Source organism: Oncorhynchus tshawytscha, linkage group LG23, assembly GCF_018296145.1.
Source record: "Oncorhynchus tshawytscha isolate Ot180627B linkage group LG23, Otsh_v2.0, whole genome shotgun sequence".
Lineage (NCBI taxonomy): Eukaryota > Metazoa > Chordata > Actinopteri > Salmoniformes > Salmonidae > Oncorhynchus > Oncorhynchus tshawytscha.
In genome coordinates this window covers 16752324-16772469 of record NC_056451.1, presented here as the reverse complement: position 1 = coordinate 16772469, position 20146 = coordinate 16752324, and the positions used below count along the sequence as shown (strand labels likewise).

The 20146-nt window shown below is 43.0% G+C and overlaps 1 protein-coding gene across 39 annotated transcripts in view; it reads right to left on the bottom strand.

The window, feature by feature from the left end:
• The window catches only part of LOC112222529 (regulating synaptic membrane exocytosis protein 2-like), a 223015-nt gene that overhangs the window by 43942 nt on the left and 158927 nt on the right, over nucleotides 1–20146 (bottom strand). For 21 of the 39 annotated variants that reach the window (XM_042304750.1, XM_042304741.1, XM_042304747.1 and 18 more), the window contains 3 exons: nucleotides 10435–10467; nucleotides 8762–8865; nucleotides 1389–1552 (listed from right to left, as the gene is read on the bottom strand). The exons of 12 other annotated variants lie outside the window; for them this stretch is intronic. In XM_042304750.1, the coding sequence (XP_042160684.1) occupies nucleotides 1389–1552; nucleotides 8762–8865; nucleotides 10435–10467 (301 nt within the window). Of the gene's footprint in view, nucleotides 1–594; nucleotides 720–1388; nucleotides 1553–8761; nucleotides 8866–9772; nucleotides 10287–10434; nucleotides 10468–20146 lie in introns of those variants that run through there. 6 more of the 39 variants (XM_042304748.1, XM_042304754.1, XM_042304757.1 and 3 more) reach the window with 3 other exon arrangements.

The window sequence follows — 20146 nt, the reverse complement described above, 5'->3', positions numbered from 1 at the left end:
ATTTTCTAGTAAGATTATTTAACCGTTGCGCTATGCTATTTAGCGTAGTTGATGACAATTATCCCGGATCTGGGATGGGTGGTTCCAAGAGAATAAGATCTGAGCATTTAGCTCTTAGTTCCCACTGTGAATGCAATGTAACACTGATTACACCTTATTAGACAGCTAAACTAATCTGTTAGCCTGCTGCTGAGAAGAACTCGCGGGGTTCCAAATCAATTTGTTTTAATCTTGACATACTTTTACAGCCTCTTATGATGACTATCCTCCCTGTTGAAACGAAACAACTGTCATGTCTGTAATATAAAAGTATCATGTAAAACATTATGGGAACATGATAACGGCCATTCCACATAATAATGGATTGATGTTAGATTGAGGGTAGACTGGTAAGGTTTGACCAGACTGAGGTTGGATTGAGGTTAGATTGAGGTCAGGTTAGGTTTGACCTGTGGTTGGATTGAGGTTAGATTGAGGTCAGGTTAGGTTTGACCTGAGGTTGGATTGAGGTTAAATTGAGGTCAGGTTAGGTTTGACCGGAGGTTGGATTGAAGTTAGATTGAGGTCAGACTGGTAAACTAGTTAACTAGTTACCTGAGGTCAGTCTCTGAGAACCTCCTCCGCAGCATTTCCTCTTCATCCATCTCCTCCTGTGACTTCTGTGTGACTACAGTGGTCCTCCTCTGACCTCCTTCCTCTTTAGCCTCCTCCTCCCCTTCCCTCTGTTTACCCTGCCCTCTATGTGTACCCCCCTCTTCCCCCCCCACCTCTCGCCCAGCTTCCTCTTCCTCCAGCACCTCCCCCAAATGTTCATCCCCTTCCCGTGATTGGTTCCTTGATTCGGAATAGATGAGGACGTGACAGAAGCGCAAACGCGGCACATGCAAAGCAGAAAGGAAATTAAAGAAAGGTATGTGAAACCAAACTGCAGAAATAAGGTCAACAATGAGACAAAATGGAACATACATAAAACAGCTAAACTAAATGAACTAAAAGCAAAAAACCTAGACATGCAGATCTGTTTCAGTTATGTTTCAACACGAGACAACCCATACAGCATACTACATGGTTTCACACCAGTAATGAGTTACCAGTTACGGGCAAACCCCAACCTGAAGCAGTAGAGTTCAAACATTTAGCTCTATTTTCACCTAGGCAGAGCCAAACCTGAACTCACTGGACAGTGGGAAATAGCACAATGCTAGCTGTGTATTTTCCCCTAAAGTTAAGAAACCCAGTGAAAACTCTTTTCCTTGTGGAAAATGTCTGTACTTGGCAACTTTAGTTGGAAGAAAGCTTCACGGCCTTTGGGGTTTGCCCATCCCTGGCAGGCCACAGGTATTACATCTAGGGCTTCTGTCTCCCCTTAGTGTGTTGCTGCATCCTACCTGATCTTCTGCTTTCCTCGCGGACGTTCTGATTGGACAGACATGTAGCTCGTGCTGCTGAACCGAGAGGCACTACTGGTTCTCGACACAGCGGACACGTCGCTTACATCACTGTCCGAAGACTTGGCTGACATGTTGTCTGAACCCCGCTGACCATCCCTCCTCTGTAAAGGAGAAACACACACCACTCAGCACACAACTAAAAACAGACTTGAAAATGCGACTTTGTGGTAATTATTTTGTCCCTTGATGAGTTTTACCCCTATATACGCTAATTGTAAAGAACATTAAGGACACCTTCCTAATTATTGAGTTGCACCTGCCCTTTAACCCTCAGAACAACCTGAGCAAATTTCAGGTCTGCTGAGCACAAACTTGAATGTTGTGAAAATTCTGCGCAACTTCAAGCGGGCGTTTACTGTGAACACTGAGGCTGTACCCGCTTTAAGTTAGATTTGACAGTGATCAAGTAGGCTACTATTGCTATTTGATCATAATGTAGGCCTACCAGAGTGACCTACCATTACAAAAAAAAGAGAAAATGCATCCCATAACATTTTAACATGGAAAGAGATGTTCTATCGTTCAGCCTACGGTAGCAGCCAATGTGTGGTGTTCAATGTAGGCTACATTCCATGAGATTTTAACATGGAAAGAGATGTTCTATCGTTCAGCCTACGGTAGCAGCCAATGTGTGGTGTTCAATGTAGGCTACATTCCATGAGATTTTAACATGGAAAGAGATGTTCTATCGTTCAGCCTACGGTAGCAGCCAATGTGTGGTGTTCAATGTAGGCTACATTCCATGAGATTTTTGAAGAAGAAAAAAACATGCAGGGATTGACAATAATTTTTATCCACTGAGACAAGGAGGTGACTGAAAATGTTGTTGGGTTGTTTGATGCAAGAAACCACTTTGCAAAATAAAACAACATTATTCTCATACCATTACTACAGAGAATCAGACACATGATGCTACACTCTGCCTACGTAGCTTATTCAAGCCTGCCTCAAAATACAACACTGACAACAACAGAAAAAGCTCTTTATGCTGGCTCATGTTGGCACCAATGCTTCTCCTTTGGGTGGTGGACCATTCTTGATACACACAGGAAACGATTGAGCGTGGAAAACCCAGTGGAGGCTACTGAGGAGATAACGGCTCATAATAATGGCTGGAACAGAGCAAATGGAATGGCATCAAACACATGGAAACCATGTGTTTGATGCATTTGACACCAGTCCACGGATTCCGCTCCAGTCATTACCACGGCTCGTCCTCCCTAATTGAGGTGGCACCAACCTCCGGCACTTCAAACTTTTTTTACCCACTCACCCTCGGAATGGCACACATACACAATCCATGTCTCAATTATCTCAAGGCTTTAAAGTCCTTCTTTAACCTGTCTCCTCCCCAAAGTGGATTTGACAAGTGACATTTTTCCATTTAGCAAACCCTCTTATCCAGAGCCACTATCAGGAGCAGTTAGGGTTAAGTGTCTTGCTCAAGAGAACATCGACATATTTATCACCTTGTCAACTCGGGGATTTCAACCAGCAACCTTTCTTGCCCAACCTCTTAGCTACCTTAACCGCTAGGGTACCTGCCGCCTCATAGCTTTCACCTGGATTTACCTGGTCAGGCTATGTCATGGTGGTCATAACGTTTAGAACACTCAGTGTATGTGATGTAGGTAATAAACTATTTGCCTATTGCAAGAGTTATAGTCTTGTGGAGAAGGAATTTATCAAAGTATAAACTTAGAAAATTATAAGATAAAGGACAATAGAACAAACTTTCATGTGGCCAAAATCTCTGCTTTCAATGATTTGTTGGCTTTTTAAGGAGATCCGTTCGTCCAAAAACAATTGCTGGTCAAAGAGCAACTCATTCACATTCCTTATGGCCAATGTTCTAGGAGGAGGACACAGAGAAATACTGGGTTATATAACCAAATAATATTGAGCGATAGTAAAGTTTTCTCCCAGTATAGAACATACTGTTAACCCATTAGTTCAGGTCTATAAAGCCAAAATGTAAGCTAATAAAAATAATTTGGCATAAACAAGAAATGGGAAAAGGACATCTTAGTTGTTTTTTTAGAGCAAGTTGGTGAACCAAGACTTGATGTTAAAACTAATTAAAATCATCTGCAAAGAAAGAAATGGTATATTAAAAGCTTATCTGTGTCCAGAGGAGCATTACAGTTTGTAAACATACGGTTATAGTTTGTGGCACTCCTCACAACTAACAGAATTGACAAATGTTTCATTTTCCACCTGCTTTTTATAGAACTATAAGTGTAATGCATGCTTAGTGTATTCCAGGGCAGTAGTTATCATTCCACACACTTAAAAGGAAGACAGGACAGGATGGACATTCTTTCTCTTATAAGGCTTGGCTCGGGTCTCTTTATAAACACACTTCACTTGACTACTGTCTGTGTGACTCAGGACACAGTCACCGCTACATACCATGGATTCACAGGGTCGATATAATACCTCATGTATGTACGTATACTTGTTCATGAAGCTTGCCAAATTGTGAATACTGCTGGAATGGGTGTTTGGATAAAAGTGTTTTACATTTTATATGATGCGGTTAACATCCTGTATGTATGATGCGGTTAACATCCTGTATGTATGATGCGGTTACCATCCTGTATGTATGATGCGGTTAACATCCTGTATGTATGATGCGGTTAACATCCTGTATGTATGATGCGGTTAACATCCTGTATGTATGATGCGGTTAACATCCTGTATGTATGATGCGGTTAACATCCTGTATGTATGATGCGGTTAACAACCTGTATGTATGATGCGGTTAACATCCTGTATGTATGATGCGGTTAACATCCTGTATGTATGATGCGGTTAACATCCTGTATGTATGATGCGGTTACCATCCTGTATGTATGATGCGGTTACCATCCTGTATGTATGATGCGGTTAACATCCTGTATGTATGATGCAGTTAACATCCTGTATGTATGATGCGGTTAACATCCTGTATGTATGATGCGGTTAACATCCTGTATGATGCGGTTAACATCCTGTTTGTATGATGCGGTTAACATCCTGTTTGTATGATGCGGTTAACATCCTGTTTGTATGATGCGGTTAACATCCTGTATGTATGATGCGGTTAACATCCTGTATGTATGATGCGGTTAACATCCTGTATGTATGATGCGGTTAACATCCTGTATGTATGATGCGGTTAACATCCTGTATGTATGATGCGGTTAACATCCTGTATGTATGATGCGGTTAACATCCTGTATGTATGATGCGGTTAACATCCTGTATGTATGATGCGGTTAACATCCTGTATGTATGATGCGGTTAACATCCTGTATGTATGATGCGGTTAACATCCTGTATGTATGATGCGGTTAACATCCTGTATGTATGATGCAGTTAACATCCTGTATGTATGATGCAGTTAACATCCTGTATGTATGATGCGGTTAACATCCTGTATGTATGATGCGGTTAACATCCTGTATGTATGATGCGGTTAACATCCTGTATGTATGATGCGGTTAACATCCTGTATGATGCGGTTAACATCCTGTATGTATGATGCGGTTAACATCCTGTATGATGCGGTTAACATCCTGTATGTATGATGCGGTTGACATCCTGTATGTATGATGCGGTTAACATCCTGTATGTATGATGCGGTTGACATCCTGTATGTATGATGCGGTTAACATCCTGTATGTATGATGCGGTTAACATCCTGTATGTATGATGCGGTTAACATCCTGTATGTATGATGCGGTTAACAACCTGTATGTATGATGCGGTTAACATCCTGTATGTATGATGCGGTTAACATCCTGTATGTATGATGCGGTTAACATCCTGTTAACATATGTATGATGCGGTTAACATCCTGTATGTATGATGCGGTTAACATCCTGTATGTATGATGCGGTTAACATCCTGTATGTATGATGCGGTTAACATCCTGTATGTATGATGCGGTTAACATCCTGTATGTATGATGCGGTTAACATCCTGTATGTATGATGCGGTTAACATCCTGTATGTATGATGGGGTTAACATCCTGTATGTATGATGGGGTTAACATCCTGTATGTATGATGCGGTTAACATCCTGTATGTATGATGCGGTTAACATCCTGTATGTATGATGCGGTTAACATCCTGTATGTATGATGCGGTTAACATCCTGTATGTATGATGCGGTTAACATCCTGTATGTATGATGCGGTTAACATCCTGTATGATGCGGTTAACAACCTGTATGTATGATGCGGTTAACATCCTGTATGTATGATGCGGTTAACATCCTGTATGTATGATGCGGTTAACATCCTGTATGTATGATGCAGTTAACATCCTGTATGTATGATGCAGTTAACATCCTGTATGTATGATGCGGTTAACAACCTGTATGTATGATGGGGTTAACATCCTGTATGTATGATGCAGTTAACATCCTGTATGTATGATGCGGTTAACAACCTGTATGTATGATGCGGTTAACATCCTGTATGTATGATGGGGTTAACATCCTGTATGTATGATGCGGTTAACATCCTGTATGTATGATGGGGTTAACATCCTGTATGTATGATGCAGTTAACATCCTGTATGTATGATGCGGTTAACAACCTGTATGTATGATGCGGTTAACATCCTGTATGTATGATGGGGTTAACATCCTGTATGTATGATGCGGTTAACATCCTGTATGTATGATGCGGTTAACATCCTGTATGTATGATGCGGTTAACATCCTGTATGTATGATGCGGTTAACATCCTGTATGTATGATGCGGTTAACATCCTGTATGTATGATGCGGTTAACATCCTGTATGTATGATGCGGTTAACAACCTGTATGTATGATGCGGTTAACATCCTGTATGTATGATGCGGTTAACAACCTGTATGTATGATGCGGTTAACATCCTGTATGTATGATGCGGTTAACAACCTGTATGTATGATGCGGTTAACAACCTGTATGTATGATGCGGTTAACAACCTGTATGTATGATGCGGTTAACATCCTGTATGTATGATGCGGTTAACATCCCTGTATGATGCGGTTAACATCCTGTATGTATGATGCGGTTAACAACCTGTATGTATGATGCGGTTAACAACCTGTATGTATGATGCGGTTAACATCCTGTATGTATGATGCGGTTAACATCCTGTATGTATGATGCGGTTAACATCCTGTATGTATGATGCGGTTAACATCCTGTATGTATGATGCGGTTAACATCCTGTTTGTATGATGCGGTTAACATCCTGTATGTATGATGCGGTTAACATCCTGTATGTATGATGCGGTTAACATCCTGTATGTATGATGCGGTTAACATCCTGTATGTATGATGCGGTTAACATCCTGTATGTATGATGCGGTTGACATCCTGTTTGTATGATGCGGTTAACATCCTGTATGTATGATGCGGTTAACATCCTGTATGTATGATGCGGTTGACATCCCTGTATGATGCGGTTAACATCCTGTATGTATGATGCGGTTGACATCCTGTATGTATGATGGGGTTAACATCCTGTATGTATGATGGGTTAACCTCCTGTATGTATGATGCGGTTAACAACCTGTATGTATGATGCGGTTAACATCCTGTATGTATGATGCGGTTAACATCCTGTATGATGCGGTTAACATCCTGTATGTATGATGCGGTTAACATCCTGTATGTATGATGCGGTTAACATCCTGTATGTATGATGCGGTTAACATCCTGTATGTATGATGCGGTTAACATCCTGTATGTATGATGCGGTTAACATCCTGTTTGTATGATGCGGTTAACATCCTGTTTGTATGATGCGGTTAACATCCTGTTTGTATGATGCGGTTAACATCCTGTATGTATGATGCGGTTAACATCCTGTAAGTATGATGCGGTTAACATCCTGTATGTATGATGGGGTTAACATCCTGTATGTATGATGCGGTTAACATCCTGTATGTATGATGCGGTTAACATCCTGTATGATGCGGTTAACATCCTGTATGTATGATGCGGTTAACATCCTGTATGATGCGGTTAACATCCTGTTTGTATGATGCGGTTAACATCCTGTATGTATGATGCGGTTAACATCCTGTATGTATGATGCGGTTAACATCCTGTATGTATGATGCGGTTAACATCCTGTTTGTATGATGCGGTTAACATCCTGTTTGTATGATGCGGTTAACATCCTGTTTGTATGATGCGGTTAACATCCTGTATGTATGATGCGGTTAACATCCTGTATGATGCGGTTAACATCCTGTATGTATGATGCGGTTAACATCCTGTATGATGCGGTTAACATCCTGTATGTATGATGGGGTTAACATCCTGTATGTATGATGGGGTTAACATCCTGTATGTATGATGCGGTTAACAACCTGTATGTATGATGCGGTTAACATCCTGTGCGGTTAACATTGTATGATGCGGTTAACATCCTGTATGTATGATGCGGTTAACATCCTGTATGTATGATGCGGTTAACATCCTGTATGTATGATGCGGTTAACATCCTGTATGTATGATGCGGTTAACATCCTGTATGTATGATGCGGTTAACATCCTGTATGTATGATGCGGTTAACATCCTGTTTGTATGATGCGGTTAACATCCTGTTTGTATGATGCGGTTAACATCCCTGTATGTATGATGCGGTTAACATCCTGTAAGTATGATGCGGTTAACATCCTGTATGTATGATGCGGTTAACATCCTGTATGATGCGGTTAACATCCTGTATGTATGATGCGGTTAACATCCTGTATGATGCGGTTAACATCCTGTATGATGCGGTTAACATCCTGTATGTATGATGCGGTTAACATCCTGTTTGTATGATGCGGTTAACATCCTGTATGTATGATGCGGTTAACATCCTGTATGTATGATGCGGTTAACATCCTGTATGTATGATGCGGTTAACATCCTGTATGATGCGGTTAACATCCTGTATGTATGATGCGGTTAACATCCTGTATGATGCGGTTAACATCCTGTATGTATGATGCGGTTAACATCCTGTATGATGCGGTTAACATCCTGCTCGGCTTTGATTTGATTGCTGCACGGGACACATTTACTGAACATTTTACTGTGTTAGCCGTAAGTCAGTTTGTATACAAAGTGTCTACTTAATGACCATGTTATGAATAGAATAGGAAGGAAGGGCTGGTATTGGTCTTGCCTTAAGAGTGATGGTCCTGCTTCATGTGCACTGAACATGGATGTGTTAAAGTAACTCCAAGTCAGTTTGTTGGGAGAAATAGTGTGATGCTAACAATGTTCTACTTATGAAAGGGAAAGGAGGGCTGTGTCACTGTGTCTTGCCTTGTTGTAGTCCTGTTCCAGTCTGGAGTCGCACACGGCCCCCTGCTTGAACTTGTTCACCTTCAGCTTCATCTGTCTGGTCCTCTCCTCCACATCCATAGCACCTAGGGAGCAGAGTGGTCAGTGGAGGTCATACTCAGGAACAGGGAAATCCTGGTTGGAAGACTCCCAGAATCACAAGGGAATCATCTGTTATCCTCCAACCAGGATTTCTGGAAAACCTGGGAATTTGGGGGAAATACACTGATTTTTGCAACGCTACTCAGGAATATTCTTTTGAAATGTTTTGGGGTTCTGGTATAAAGCACTGACTGAACAAGTCCTCAAGATATCGGCATAAAAAAGGTTTCTACTTTGATTAAGGAACCCTGCATTACTATGATCCAAAGACTCATTCGGGTATCATTTTCAAATGACAATGTTATTGTATAAAAGTGCTGCATGCAGCATTCAGAGTTAGTTCACCCAGACACCAACAGTCAGTCAGTCCATGATGTCACATAACAGTCGGAAAACCCAAACAACAACGTGTAAGAGATATTCCATTTCATAATGAAGGGGTTCACTTGGAGTTTATGTGAAGGGTTTGAATGAAAGGTGTCAGTTATTCCGTGTCAAAATCTCAGACATGCTCTTTTGGGTCTGGAGCCCTAACTTTACTATACAAACTCTTAGCCATAGTTTTACTGAAATAATTATTCAGAATATTTATTCTAAGCAGCCACCAACCTCCCAGAGCTCATAGAGGCTTCGGGGGCAAAATGTGACTGTCCACATGCCACAGTGGGCATGTCAGGTCAGTCAGGTCTGTTAGGTCAGTCAGTCAGGTCTGTTAGGTCCGTCAGTCAGTCAGTCTGTAGTGTGGGGAGTATTCAGACCAGAGGAACCCTATTCCCTAAATAGTGTTCCTATGTGGCTCCGGTCCAACAGACTAGGGAAAGGGCTAGGTGCCATTTGGGACGACCTCACTTCGTGATGTCAGGCAGACTACAGTAACTCTAGTCATCTTACCTGCATCACCACTCTCTGGACACACTGTCATTCTCTCTACTTTAGATTTGTATGATGGCGGTGGGGAGAGGAAGCACAGGCGCATGAGAGAAAGAAAACACAAAAACAAAGAGCAAATGAATGTAGAAAGATAATAGATGAGACTAAATGAAGACCTCCAGGAATGATGGGAAATGAAAGGACAGCCTCCATGTTAGTTTTTCTGCAACATGTGAATATGATTTCCTGTCCTGTCCGTCAGCGTTGTGTGACAGTTGATGAGATATGACCTTCTGCTGTAGTTGAGCAACAACAAGCCTTGTAAAGACAATGGTACAGAATGAGATGCACTTTCTGCCATCTTGGTGGCATATCAGGATTCCTAGGTTCTATTTGTACAACATGCCTCAATGAAATGTCGTCAGGGTTGAATATAGCCGAACAACAGACATGTTACAATGAACACAGTTGACATGTATGACCATGCATGCTTACATGTAAGCAAGCACACACAAACTGAGTCAAATCCATCCCCTCCCCCCCAAAAAACATCTCCAACAAGCTCAATCAGCAGGGAAGAATGGACATGAGAAAGCAGGAGTAGGCGGGATGAAGAAGAGGAGGAATGAGGAAGATGAGAAGGAGGTAAAAAGGGGAGGCATACAGAAGAAGGAGGGACAGACCTGAGCTGGTCCAACCTGGTGAGTCCGTGTCTTCTGGGGTCACATGACAAAACACAGATACAGACAGAAGACAGGAAATGGGAGTGAGAGGGCTGACATCATGGACAGGAAGTGACATCACTGTGGAGGGCCCTCTTTCACAGTGGCCGCCGCACAGGTCGGGAGGGGGTCAGAGTGGGGGGGGCATGATGGGGAGGGGGTGGCACAAAAACGACAACAACAACAAGCACAGAGCACAACAACACAAACAAAATCATACAGCACAACAAAGAAAGATCACATTAACACAAATTGCACTAATGGACAGCCAAGGAGAAAAGTGAAGAGAAGAGAAGGGTGCAAGGCAGGCCGGGAGCGGCTGGACTAAAAGACCTGTAGTGTTATTGAAAAACAAAGAGGGGGAAAGGTGAGCTGCTGTGTACTGTCCAGAGGAAAGAGAGCTGAAACAGTCAAGTAGACGTTAAGGATGGGAGGAAGAGCGTTGGAGCTGACAAAGCAGACAGAAACACTAAAAGACTTTAGAGGTAGAAGAGAGGCGGTGGGGGAGCCACTTGAATCAAGGTCTAATAGTCTACTGTGGAGAGACGGACAGACAGACAGACAGCCTGGAACATAAAAACAACCAAAAGCAGGCAGAGAGGCGGCAGTAGGTACAAAACAGAAAGCTCCCAAACAAAAGAGTCAAATAAAATTGACGTAAGTACCACATCAACTTTTCTTTCTTTCTTTCTTTCTTTCTTTCTTTCTTTCTTTCTTTCTTTCATAAACCTTGTTGTTGTGATTGAGGCTGAGGCACAGAGAGAGTAGGCCCACCAATACCCCTGGGAATGAACAGGTTACACAACAGAGAGAGCTGGGATCGACTAGCAGCCACTCTCTTCTCCAGAGCCTCTGTTTGCCTCCAATTAACAGCCATCTCCCACTACTCCAGTACATAATCCCACTCCTATTGCTCCACTGTGTCTTGGGAGGAAAACAGAATGTGCTGAGGTTTTGATGAGCTGTGCTTTCATCAGCCTTTCATTAATCACCCCCTGCCGTGTGCAAACCATCTTGCATAATGAGAGAGAGAGAGAGAGAGAGAGAGAGAGATACACTTACTGTATGTTATGAATGTCATGATATTGAATTTTCATGGGATTTTGGAAGATACAGTAAGACCCCATTCTGGGCTAAAAGAGATCAAAATAAACAAAGGAACAAACTGTGTCTTCACACGGGCATAGTGATTCTGCTAACTATGCCAGGGCACGCTGTGGTGGGGGTGGTTAGCGCACAGACTCTTCACTGAAGTGACACTGTCCACTTCTGGATGTGTGCCCACCTACCCCCCTACTGTTCCTCTTGCCCCCTTCTTGTATGCTTCCATGTTGAAGGCTTTGATGTACACCCACTGGGAGACCAGCTGCAGCTATACGAGTTGTTGTCGGCGTCCCAAATGGCACCCTAATTCCTACGTTTGTGCACTACTTTTGAAGTAGTGTACTATGTAGGGAATAGTGTGCCATGTGGGACAGAGCCGATGTGTAAGGCCAGGTGACGACACTCTGATTATTGGCCTTAATGTGTAACGCACTGTAGTCAACATCTGCATTTAGGTCAATTCCGTCTTCATTAGTGTGGAATAATTAAGAGAGGCATGAATAAAACAACACTGTGAGACATCTGCCTTGTTCAGCTTTGATCTGATCCCATCACCGTGCCAACTCACCTCACCTCATTGTCAAGTCAAGAGATACCCGCTGTAGCTGAACAAAGTGAGCAGGCGATTTTTGGCTCGTCATCAACAGCATGGTATAAGTTGTAGGTCAATGCTTGCCATCAACAGCATGCTACAACAGCATGGTAAAAGTCCTAGGTGAACTCATCAATGGCGTACCTTACATAACACAAATAAACTCTGTTTAAATAAATCTCTATCTAGTAAAATGCATCAGTTGACGCACACCCAAACATTTTGGCGAGGCGCTGACTAACAGAACAGTAAGATTATGTAAAGAATATAGATAGTCATCAAATCATCAACCTTGTTTTGTTCGTCTTGAGTCATATTGTCCAAACACTGACCAGTGATTGTTGAAAGGGGTCAAAGAGTCATCACCTGACAGCATGAGCATACTGACCCACAGAGTTGTACAATACCTCTGACAGTACGGGCATACTGACCCACAGAGTTGAGTTGTACAATACCTCTGACAGTATGAGCATACTGACCCACAGAGTTGTACAATACCTCTGACAGTATGAGCATACTGACCCACAGAGTTGAGTTGTACAATACCTCTGACAGTATGAGCATACTGACACACAGAGTTGAGTTGTACAATACCTCTGACAGCATGAGCATACTGACACACAGAGTTGAGTTGTACAATACCTCTGACAGCATGAGCATACTGACACACAGAGTTGAGTTGTACAATACCTCTGACAGCATGAGCATACTGACACACAGAGTTGAGTTGTACAATACCTCTGACAGCATGAGCATACTGACACACAGAGTTGAGTTGTACAATACCTCTGACAGTATGAGCATACTGACACACAGAGTTGAGTTGTACAATACCTCTGACAGTATGAGCATACTGACCCACAGAGTTGTACAATACCTCTGACAGTATGAGCATACTGACACACAGAGTTGAGTTGTACAATACCTCTGACAGTATGAGCATACTGACCCACAGAGTTGAGTTGTACAATACCTCTGACAGTATGAGCATACTGACACACAGAGTTGAGTTGTACAATACCTCTGACAGTATGAGCATACTGACACACAGAGTTGAGTTGTACAATACCTCTGACAGTATGAGCATACTGACACACAGAGTTGAGTTGTACAATACCTCTGACAGTATGAGCATACTGACCCACAGAGTTGTACAATACCTCTGACAGTATGAGCATACTGACCCACACAGAGTTGTACAATACCTCTGACAGTATGAGCATACTGACCCACAGAGTTGTACAATACCTCTGACAGTATGAGCATACTGACCCACAGAGCTGTACAATACCTCTGACAGCATGAGCATACTGACCCACAGAGTTGTACAATACCTCTGACAGTATGAGCATACTGACCCACAGAGTTGAGTTGTACAATACCTCTGACAGTATGAGCATACTGACCCACAGAGTTGAGTTGTACAATACCTCTGACAGCATGAGCATACTGACCCACAGAGTTGAGTTGTACAATACCTCTGACAGCATGAGCATACTGACACAGAGTTGAGTTGTACAATACCTCTGACAGCATGAGCATACTGACACACAGAGAGTTGTACAATACCTCTGACAGCATGAGCATACTGACCCACAGAGAGTTGTACAATACCTCTGACAGCATGAGCATACTGACCCACAGAGTTGAGTTGTACAATACCTCTGACAGTATGAGCATACTGACCCACAGAGAGTTGTACAATACCTCTGACAGTATGAGCATACTGACCCACAGAGTTGTACAATACCTCTGACAGCATGAGCATACTGACCCACAGAGTTGAGTTGTACAATACCTCTGACAGTATGAGCATACTGACCCACAGAGTTGTACAATACCTCTGACAGTATGAGCATACTGACCCACAGAGTTGAGTTGTACAATACCTCTGACAGTATGAGCATACTGACCCACAGAGCTGTACAATACCTCTGACAGCATGAGCATACTGACCCACAGAGTTGAGTTGTACAATACCTCTGACAGTATGAGCATACTGACCCACAGAGTTGAGTTGTACAATACCTCTGACAGTATGAGCATACTGACCCACAGAGTTGAGTTGTACAATACCTCTGACAGTATGAGCATACTGACACACAGAGTTGAGTTGTACAATACCTCTGACAGCATGAGCATACTGACCCACAGAGTTGTACAATACCTCTGACAGTATGAGCATACTGACCCACAGAGTTGTACAATACCTCTGACAGTATGAGCATACTGACCCACAGAGTTGTACAATACCTCTGACAGTATGAGCATACTGACCCACAGAGTTGAGTTGTACAATACCTCTGACAGCATGAGCATACTGACCCACAGAGTTGAGTTGTACAATACCTCTGACAGCATGAGCATACTGACCCACAGAGTTGAGTTGTACAATACCTCTGACAGTATGAGCATACTGACCCACAGAGCTGTACAATACCTCTGACAGCATGAGCATACTGACCCACAGAGTTGAGTTGTACAATACCTCTGACAGTATGAGCATACTGACCCACAGAGTTGTACAATACCTCTGACAGTATGAGCATACTGACCCACAGAGTTGTACAATACCTCTGACAGTATGAGCATACTGACCCACAGAGTTGTACAATACCTCTGACAGTATGACTGCAAACATTCTATGAATCATCGTTGAATCTTGATGGCTTCAGCAGGAAACATATTCACTGATTTCAGCATATTGCTACAGTCACATGTTATGCTTTCACAGAGTAGTGGGTGTATCATAATCTGTGCACTACACACACACAGAGAGAGAGAGAGAGAGACTAACATTGAAGCCTCATTAAAGCTGAAGTCATTAACTACTGCCCTCAATGAGGTACGGTTCAATAAAGACGACACCACAACACTGCAATCCATGGCACAACTAGGAAACTATACCAAGCAAAACAGTCAGTATGCAACTCTAATTCAAATGTGTCCTGGTGGCATGGTGCATTTTAGCAAGGTGTTAGCTAATGGATTCATGATGTATCAGTTAGAGCCGGTCTACTTTCATTCAGCAGTAAGAGAAGCTCTAATGACTATCATCATGGATAACACTTTCAGTGATGCTCATCTCATCTACCTCAAAATGATCTTCAATCAAGTTAATTGTCTCCAGAAGGCCTATATACAATTTCCATTGACACAGCTCTTCCAGAAGTCCGTCCCACACACTCACTCAGTCACATAATAAGGGTTCATAATTGGATCTACATGTAAATACGTCCATACATGGAGATTTACATATGTGTTTCCATGGATACTCAACAAGTTAATTGAGAAACAATATCTCTAAACATTCACAGCTGATTTGCCTGGCAACACTCTCTTACATGTAAATCTACAGCCCAGACCAGAAACTGTTTTGTTATGGAGATTAATTAGACATGTTTAAAAGAAACTAAAATGTCAGTTTTCAGAGACCCGACCACAAAACTAACTCAGCAAACCACTTACCAAACCAAACACTCTCATGCTACACTGCATCACTGCACATCACAGAGAGGAGAAGGACAGAGGTCAGAGCCTCTTTGACCTTTGGATAAGGATAACCACAGTGAAGGGCCCCCAGGGGCCAAGATTAGGTTGAAGTCATCAGGTCTCCACTCCAATTGTGCATCCCAAATGACACCCTATTCCCTGTATAGTGCAGTACTTTTGACCAGTGCTCTATGGGCCCTGGTTAAAAGTAGTGCTTTATGGGCCCTGGTCAAAAGTAGTGCTCTATGGGCCCTGGTCAAAAGTAGTGCTCTATGGGCCCTGGTCAAAAGTAGTTCCCTATGGGTCCTGGTCAAAAGTAGTACACTACATACTGTAGGAAACAGGGTACCATTTGGGACCACAACCCAAGACAAACCTGGCTGTGTTCCTCCGTCAGAAAGAGAACCATTGAGGCCTTTCTGCTGGTCCTCCCATGTCACCTCTGAGGCAGGGCAGGGAGAGACAGACAGACAGCAGACAGAGGAGCTGTTGATGACACTCACAGTAAAGAGGTATGAAGCTCCTTTCATCAGCAAACAACAACAGACAGTGTTCTTGTCAAATATACTTTTTTTTGTCGTGTACATTTGTGGCAATAAAGCTTTTTGAATTGAATTAACCTTTCCTATTTAAACATGTGGGATGGATTCCATCAAGATTCATCATGAGGTGTAACCAAGCAAATTTCTATAACTCTCTCTCAATTAATAGTGCTGCACTCAGGAAAACCCTAAGATACCTCACTGACAGTCACCTGGGAGAGAACACAGTTCATCCTGTGGTGGAGGTTTGGTCAGCTATATGGTCAACATTATAATGATCATGGATACAGGGGCATGGGAGGAATCAACAAAATAAAGTTATTAGTATGGATGGGATACACTGAATGGGTATTAGGTACCAAACAATGTTGTTAAACAATCTAAAGTATAGATAAAAGAAAAATACAGCTGTATTAATTCATCTGTTTCATTATCATGAATATGTAGACCGTGTTTGCTGGTGTGTCTTTATTGCGAAACGAGGTGGTGACAGGGAAAGGCAGCCAGGTTCAGCACTTCAATCATGGACAGCTCCTTACTAAGATTAGGAACTTTGCGCCATCTGCTGGCCAGTAGTGGTAATGGTATTTTAATTTGACCCTGCTTCTCACAGCAGGTACATAATCCTGTAGCAACAGGAAATGTAAATTATTAAAAGGATTATAATGAATTAATTAATTAATGTACATTTTTGTAGGGGTTGATACATTTTTCGTTAGGTCAAATCAAGTCTGACATTTTAAAGTGGAAATTACAAACTTCAGAAGCCTTTTTAAACCTTGAATAGATTACAATTTGTATTTCCTGCTGTGCAAGGAAATTATCTATGACAACAGTGATCAAATTAATATTGCAGATCTGTACATCTTTTGTTGGCACATTACCAAGGATGATATTTACAAGCTGTTATCGACAGTTTAATGACATTTAGCATTTAAATTGGAACATCTACTAACGACCAACAACCAGTTGCATGAATGTTGTGTCTAAGGTGACTGGTTCAACTTAAACTCTTCAAACTGCAATCCCAGCATGCATCCCTTTTCCTCCACTAGATGTACTTAAATCTCAATAAGTGGCGCTTTGACTGAAGCACGAAAATCTTACATGTCTAATTGAAATGATCTTTAATTCCAAACGGCAGATTTGACCATGGAGCTATACAGTATATGTAACTAATACTGTTCTATTGAATTGTGTGGTTGTGACATGGGGATAAAGGGCTGAACATTGATTCTCAAACCCTTCAATTAAAGGGCAGAGTAGATTAGTGGTGTGTGGTTGTGATGGGGCTGGGGCACCCACGACTATATGAGCTCAGGGAGACAAAACTCTGGACGTATTAGCATCAGTCTCACCCTCATCATCATCATCGTCATAATGATGAAGATCATCCTTGTTATCATCACCACACACTCACCCAGGTTAGTTAAACACTGCAAATCAACCCAAATCTAATCACATTCATCATCTCAGAAAATATGAAATGTGGATAAAAGACAGACAGAAGCACGGAAGAAAGTCGACTAATTTAACTATGGAAGCTCTAACTGGCATGCTGAGTCCCACAGCACTGACACACCCCTGAGGGCACTATTGAGGACACACCACCGCAATGGCACACTCCTGAGTGCACTTGCCTTTCCTCCCATTCACAGGTGGGCCTGGCTGAGGCCTGTCCTCACAGTCTGAACGGTAGTGGGACACAGATGGAGCTTTATGAGATCATGGAACACGGATGCATGCACAGAGGCAGGCACACACACACACACACACACACACACACACACACACACACACGCACAACCATACACAAAGACTTGTGCAGGTGTTTGCACGCCCGCACACTTGTAAGAATAAATGTACACAAGCACACACACGCAGACCAAACGCATGCAGATATGAACGCCCAAGAAGTATACTGCATGTTTCATGACCAAGATATTCTACTACTATCACACAGAAGACTTAACTGAATGAATGAACAGACAGATGGGTGAGGAGGAACTAGGAAGAGAGACCTGTGGGAAACTCCAGCTCCTGCCAACACAACCTTGGGACATTCAAGCCAGTACCTTCATACAATACTGGCTCAACAAATGATCACATTTGAAGGGTTTTGGCTGAGGGGCAGAATGGCTGTAGGGCTTATACAGATGGTACAACATCATAGTCCATCCAGTACGGGCTGTGTGGACCAGGCAGGGTCAAATTCGAGTTTGCAGTGTTCTGGGACTATTCTATTGGTTCCTATGGTACCAGGCAAACTAATAAAGTGCAGCTTAAGTACATCATGTATTGGACCCAGATCTGGCGTGGAGTTCTCAGCAGAGAGGCACATACATGAAGGTGACAGAGGTGAACCAGGAAGTCGTAAGGCTCAGTCTGGTCTGAGACACACCAGTTGATAGACACACCTGGCTGTGCTTCGTACTGCTCTTGAGGGCAAAGGTCACCAGTAGGCCGCTCTAGCTCCTCCCATGTTCCTCCTGAGCGGTCGGGGGTCGTAGTAGAGACAGATAGATAACAACAGGAACAGGGGTTGATTAGATATCACTTGGTTTGTGGCTAAAGCCGTCAAAGCTAGTTCAGGTCTCAATGTTGACTTCCCTGTACACATAAAGGAACAATAAAAGCAGGGCAGGACGGTTGAACCGGGGTCACCACAGATACTATATCACAACATCTAGGTCCACCTTGTAAAAGAGGTTTTCAGAGCTCAATGGGACTTCCTGGTTAATAAATACAAATCTAACTGAAGCCAGCATGGTGCAACAACATGGATCCTTTGTCTAGGCAGGAAACACAAAGGTACAATCACACACACCTGACTGGATATACATTCCCTGTTCTGCCTTGATTTCTGTTACCTCAACATTTCAAACAACCCTCCTATTTGAATCCCAGCCAGCCCAGCCCAGTCAGCCCAGCCCAGCCCAGTCAGCCCAGCCAACTCCAAGTCCCCTGGTCTCTATGGATCAGTACCACGTGCAGCAGCAGCATTAGTGCCATGATTAGATAAGTCCTGGCTGTGTCATGCTGTAGGGCTGTGTGAGCGTTAGCCCAGGGTCGGATCAATACATTAGAATGCCTCCCCCATTTGCCCACCCGCTGCCATTACCCCATCACAGAGAGAGGAGAGAAACGGGAAGGGAGGAGAGAGACAGAGGATAGAGACGGAGAGACAGGAATGGGGAGGTGGGGACAGAGGGAGAGAGGGGGAGAGGAGAGAGATGGGGACAGAGGGAGAGGGGACATAGGAGAGATGCGGAGATGGGAAGGGGGATATGAGAGAGGGGGCAGGAGAGAGACTGGCTGGCTGCAGACTAGGAGGAGAGAGGAGTGCTCATGGTTTCTGACAATGATGAAGGAGTTCTGGGAGTGCTTTAAGTTCTCAGCACCGGCTAAGCTTTCTCTCTTTCTCTCTGCTTTCTACCTCCTTCTCTCTCTCTCGCTCCCTTCTCCTTCTCTCCCGTGGCCCGCTCCCTCCAATCACCACTCAGCTAATCTGTCAATTCAAAGCGCAGCTCCAGAGATCTCAGGCTCATCCCCTCCCTCCCTTCCATCACCACACCCTTACATCATGTGACACACTCTGTTACAACCCGTCAGAACATTTTAGGGAGAGTTAAACGAGAACATTCCATTTGTGCTGATGAATCAAACGGTTTAAGATGTCATTCTGTCTGTGACCCTGAAGAGCTTCAGTAAGAGAAGCAGGATCCCGCTGTCTGTAGTAGTTGTGATTCCTCATCAAGGAGAGTCTCACAGTACAGGAGGACGTAGATGAGCTCTCTGCATGCAGCTCAGTTATACCTGTTGTACCAGGGACAGTTAAGGGCACTACATTATAACTTCCCAGACTCAATAAAAAGTTAATTATGTATTACTTTGTTTCTGGATAAATGACTTTACTACTAACAACACTGGTTACGGAATCACA